The following is a 6,307-nucleotide window of genomic DNA, read 5'->3' on the forward strand; positions in this document are numbered from 1 at the left end:
ACATATTTACAAAGGAAATAAATTATACACCCATTTGATTACGAAAGGTGGCCGAAGTACATGCCATGCCACAAGTCATATTGAACTCAAGCATTTGAATATGCTTCTGTGTAATTCCACCCGACACAATAGAAACGTTGTGTGCCTCCAAGAATATGTCCTTGTCGAAATAATATTTATGTAAATATAAATATTATTTCATTCAGTAAATATGGAACATGGTGGGTTTATGTAACCATAAGCGATTGTAGTGCTCCAACGTTTGCACCCGTTACCTAAGAAATAGGTTAAAAGATCGAAAGGTTTCCGGTTAAAGATGAGGATAAAGTAAGTTTCATGTTCTCTTTTGTTTGTGATTCATTCCCCTCTGGAAATAACAGGTTCAACTTTGCACCAGTGCAAACTTTGGTCAATCTGGCCCATAGCCAGTTATGAGTTGTGTCAGTCACGTGACTAGGGATAGGTATTCACTCATAGGTGCACTCCAAGTTGTGGCCTCACTTGAAGGATATATTGCAGGGACGTACATGGATATCCTGTAAAAATTATCGCTGGGAAAATCTGCTCAATAATGGATACCTCGGATATTTACTATGACGGTGGGCGCTTCCAACTGCAGTCACCGGAAGAATATGACTACAACCCGCCCTCCTGCCGCTACAGCGGTGACACGGAGCAGGTACGGATCCCCATGCCCCCTTGTGCCTCTGTCGAGCACCGGAGCAAGGGAACTTTACTGCCCTACGATCTACCTCCCTGTCAGTACTCGAGGCCTGTTCAGACACAGACCCAGGAACAGGAATACCTGACAGGTCAGGGTCGTGTACCGAACGACTACCATCCAGGAGACAGCCCAGTGGTGGAAGGAGAGTCCCCGGCACAAGTGCCATTCCCCTGGATGAGGAGCTCCAGAGTTCACTCATACCAATCACTCCCAGGTGAGCAGGATACTTTATAGGTGCAACTTTATAACATACATAGTTGTGACGCGATTTTGTCTGACAGGTAAAATGAGGAGATGGGAGAAAAGGTTTCACAAGGCCTCAAAACTTGGCCTAACCTGAAATAAACAAGGTTATAGCATTAGCGTGAAAATGCAAACAAAGTCTAGATAGATTAACTGAACAACTAACGACACACCTTTTATATGTATGTATCTTTTAAGGTGGTTATTCCCAGAACGGGGACGAATACAAGCGGAGCCGAACCGCGTATAGCCGGGCTCAGTTATTGGAGCTGGAGAAGGAGTTCCTCTTTAACAAGTATATATCCAGGCCCCGCAGATATGAACTAGCCACCACACTTAAACTGACAGAGAGACACATCAAAATCTGGTTCCAGAACCGGCGGATGAAGTGGAAAAAAGAAGAAACGAAAAAACGAAGACCCTCTGACCACCATGAACCGGAGTCTTCCAATAAGGATTGATAAAACGTTAGGATAGCAGCATATGACCCTGGGTTTGAAATCCAGATAATTTGTTGCACGTGTCTATAAAATGATAGGCCTATATGTGCTAAAACTTTATAGCCTACGTTAGGCCTATGCTGTGGCTGGAGGGACAGTTTACAATTTGAATTTGCGAGCTATTCAATTCTTTGTCTTGTGCGTATATAGAATGTTGATAAATTTGCGACTAATTCAATTATTTGTCATGTGCATATCTAACATTTTGTTAAAAATGGCTCAATTTTAAATGACCGAAAATATCTGGAATTTTAATTAAAATGGATAAGAGCATCCATTTACTTCAGAATGTATTGTCTAATTTATTTTAGATACACAATAGTTGCCATTGGAAATTTCCAGCCCACTGGAAATGATTGACCTGTTCTCTGCGTTTTAAACGCATGTTATGATAACAGAGCATACATGAATTAATTAGAGGCCTACATGCAGACTATGTATCAATGAATGACAGTGTCGAATAACTGAAAAGATACCAATAAGCTAGAAGTAGCCAATAATATGATTAAGAAATGTCTTACCTTTAGCCTACTTAATATGCAGATTAATTAACAATGCTTATAATTTTCCTCCTTGTTCCACATATAGCCTGTGTGATAGGCTATAACTAACACAAGAGGCATTTTGCCAGCAGAATGGTTGGTCTCATAAGTCTAAAAGGCACCTGCAAAGGGTTTATCTTATGGGCGTCACGACCCGTAATTTGTGGACAAATGATTTATGAGTGGTTAAGATATGATTTCGCTTTACAATTGCAGGCCAACGTTTACAAAACTTAAAGATAACAAAATACCTTTTGAAAATGAGGAACAATGCATATGGCAACATGTTCTCTTTCAGGGCACTGTTGGTTACCTAACTCAGAGAAAGTAAAAATAAGAAAAAGGGATGATGGCAAATACAAATAGAATGACTTTTGCCCCCCAGGTTTGAGCAAACAATTAAGTCACTGTGTCATTTCCGCTGGTCGTGCAAATGCAGGTCGCCCGCCCAGCAACACTCATCAACAGACATCAACACACCTGAGCGAGGTGAAGTTAGACCTATAGGCGTCGGATAAATAGCCTACAGGGTACTTTTTGCAAAGTCTGTGCTGTTTGTGAAACATCAATGTTGGCTGATATGAACAAGTTATTTGTTGATGTATTGAGGTGCATTAAAGTATATTTTTTTAGAATAGACTGGGGGTTGTAACTATAAGCCCAAGTTTCCTTGTACATTAATATCAGTTATTCAGATCTCTACAGGTTGTGTTCTCTGTCATCTGGACGAACCTTTTAAGCCAAAGAAAGATGTATACACGATATATTTTCATGTTGTTAGAATACTAAGATAAGGACATTTGTGTTTGCATGAGCTGCAGCTTATGCACACTGCGAAACAAATATATACTTAATTTCAACGTCTAGTTTTGATTTACATTTGGTTGAGTTGCCAACTAACGTCAATTCAACATGAAATCAATAAAAAAATGTCCCCACGTCATTAGAGGTATTTTAAAAGTTAAAAAATTCAAAATTCCCTTATGTTGATGATGTTTTGCAAATCCAATTAGTTTTCCACGTTGAATCAACGTTGTAACATTGATTTCTGTTGTTGAAATGACGTGGCAACAACAACTTTGATTCAATCAGTTTTTGCCAAGTTGGGAGACCACGTTTCAGCACGCTGGACAGGCTAGAGGGGACAGATAGCCCTATACCATGCATTGACCACTGGGTATGCTCTAGTCTAGAGCAGGGATAGGCAAATGGCAGCCTGCAGCTGCATGCGGACCCTGGCCCTCCCTTTGAAGGCCCTCAGATATCCTTTGTAAAACTGTAAACATTTCTCTCCACCCTATGGCAAAAAATACAATTATAGAGTTGCAGGAAATTTGCTTTAAAACTGCAAATTTTCCTCTCAGTCCCATGGAAAAAATTGTAGAATTGTATGAAATTTGTTATAAAATTGCAAGTGCACATGTGGGTAGACAGATTCGCAAGCAACTGCGGCACCTCATGATGAGTTCAGATTTTTTGTGGCCCCCACCTCGATCAGAGCTGCCCATCCCTGTAAAACCTTACGTAAAAGCCAAAAGTATGTGGACACCTACTCATCGAACATCTCATTACAAAATCATGGGCATTAATATGGAGTTGGTCATTTGCTGCTATAACAGCCTTCACTCTTCTGGGAAGGCTTTCCACTAGATGTTGGAACACTGCTACGGGGACTTACAGCCACAGGAGCATTAGTGAGGTCAGGCACTGATGTTGGGCGATTAGGCCTGGCTCGCAGTCGGCATTCCAATTCATCCCAAATGTGTTCAAGAGGTTGAGGTCAGGGCATTGTGCATGGCAGTCAAGTTCTTCCACACAGATCTCAACAAATCATTTCTGTATGGACCTCGCTTTGTGCACTGGGGCATTGTCATGCTGAAACAATAAAGAGCCTTCCCCAAACTGGTGCCACAAAGTTGGAAGCACAGTATTGTCTAGAATTTCATTGTATGCTGTAGCGTTAATAATGTGTGGCCTACCACTTGTTGCTCCTAGATGTTTCCACTTCACAATAACAGCACTTACAGTTGACAGGGGCAGCTCTAGCAGGGCAGAAATTTGACGAACTGACTTGTTGGAAATGTGGCATCCTATGATGGTTCCACATTGAAAGTCACTGAGCTCTTCAGTACAGGCCATTCTGCTGCCAATGTTTGTCTAGATTGCATGGTTGTGTGCTCGAATTTATACACCTGTCAGCAAAGGGGGTGGATGAAATAGCTGAATCCACTAATTTGAAGGGGTGTCCACATACTTTTGTGTATAAAACAATGTTTTTTTCTTCGTATAGCCTATCATGCTGACCAAACCGTGCCCCTGCGTGCTCCATCACGCGCATGTTGATTTTGAACCCCCACACCAGACACAATCAGGACACGCAGGTTGAAATATCAAAACACACTCTGAACCAATTATATTAATTTGGTGACAGGTCGAAAAGCATTTAACATTTATGGCAATTTAGCTAGCTAGAACGCTGCTATTGAATGTATGCATCAAATTGTATGCATAGAAGGCTTGACAGAAATGGTAGCAGAAGGTGAATATTGAACTTTTGTTGCACACATATCCAGATGATGCTGCTTACCATTTTGTGCAATGACGCTGTAGGTGTGATCGAGGATTTACGCTACCATTTATGTTACCATTTCTGTCAAGCATTCTCCGCATACAATTTGATACCCTCCAATTGGCAAATCTGACCATAATTCTATCCTCCTGACTCCTGCTGACAAGCAAATACTAAAGCAGGAAGTACCTGTGACCAGTTTAATACAGAAGCTACCAGACTTTTTTTGCTAGCACAGACTGTTCCAGGATTCATCTGATCAGTCACTGGCTTCATCAATAAGTGCATTGATGACGTCGTCCCCACAGTGACTGTACGTACAAACCTCAAACAGAAGCCATGGATTACAGGCAACATCAGCACTGAACTTAAGGGTAGAGCTGCCGCTTTCAATGAGCGTTTATAAGAAATCCCGCTATGCTCTTCGACGAACCATCAAAGAGGCAAAGCATCAATACAGGACTAAGATTTAATCTTACTACACCGGCTATGACACTCGTCGGATGTGGCAGGGCTTGCAAACTATTCCAGACTACAAAGGAATCCCCAGCCGCGAGCTGCCCAGTGACAAGCCTTTCAGACGAGCTCAATTACTTCTATGCGCGCTTCGAGGCAAGCAACACTGAAGCATGAATGAGAGCACCAGCTGTTCCGGACGAATATGTGATCACTCTCTAGATAGTCGATGTGAGTAAGACCTTTAAGCAGGTAAACATTGACAAGGCCGCAGGGCCAGATAGATTACCAGGATGTGTACTCAGAGCATGCGCTGACCAACTGGCAAGTGTCTTCCCTGACATTTTTAACCTGTCCCTGACCGAGTCTGTAATACCAACATGTTTCAAGCAGACCACCATAGTCCCTGTGCCCAATAATACCAAGGTAACCTGCCTAAATGACTACTGACCCGTAGCCCTCACGTCTGTAGCCAGGAAGGTATTTGAATGGCTGGTCATGGCTCACATCAACACCATTATCCCAGAAACCCTAGACCCACTCAAGCTTGCATACCGCCCGCCCCAACATATCACACAATCTCTATTCCACTCCACACTGCCCTTTCCCACCTGAACAAAAGGAAAACCTACGTGAGAATGCTGTTCATTAATTACAGCTCAGTGTTCAACACCATAGTGCCCTCGAAGCTCAACACTAAGCTAAGGACCCTGGGACTAAACACCTCCCTCTGCAACTGGATCTTGGACTTCCTGACGGGCCACCCCCAGGTAGTAAGGGCAGGCAACAACACATCTGCCACGCTGATCCTTAACACCGGGGCCCCTCAATGATGCGTGCTTGGTCCCCTCCTGTTCTCCCTGTTCACCCACGACTGCGTGGCCAAGCACGACTCCAACACCATCATTAAGTTTGCCGATGACACAACGGTGGTAGGCCTGATCACCGACAACGATGAGATAGCCTATAGGGAGGAGGTCAGAGACCTGGCAGTGTGGTGCCAGGACAACAACCTCTCCCTCAATGTAATCAAGACAAAGAAGATGATCATGGACTACAGTTATATGGCTGCACCATCGAGAGCATCCTGACTGGTTGCATCACCGCTTGGTATGGCAACTGCATCCTGACTGTTTGCATCACCGCTTGGTATGGCTACTGCTCGGCATCCAACCGCAAGGCACTACAGAGGGTAGTGCGTATGGCACAGTACATCACTGGGGCAAAGCTTCTTGCCATCCCGAATCTCTATACCTGGTGGAGTCAGATGAAG

General features: G+C 43.3%; 1 protein-coding gene across 1 annotated transcript; it reads left to right on the forward strand.

Annotated features, from left to right (window-relative positions):
* The first annotated feature begins 571 nt into the window (after positions 1-571).
* Positions 572-1,428, forward strand: LOC120054927 (pancreas/duodenum homeobox protein 1-like). The gene is made up of 2 exons (XM_039002665.1): positions 572-938; positions 1,166-1,428. The coding sequence occupies exons 1-2, from the start codon at positions 572-574 to the stop codon at positions 1,426-1,428; spliced, it is 630 nt and encodes a 209-aa protein (XP_038858593.1).
* The last annotated feature ends 4,879 nt before the right edge of the window (positions 1,429-6,307 follow it).

Source organism: Salvelinus namaycush, chromosome 10 (genome assembly GCF_016432855.1).
Source record: "Salvelinus namaycush isolate Seneca chromosome 10, SaNama_1.0, whole genome shotgun sequence".
Lineage (NCBI taxonomy): Eukaryota > Metazoa > Chordata > Actinopteri > Salmoniformes > Salmonidae > Salvelinus > Salvelinus namaycush.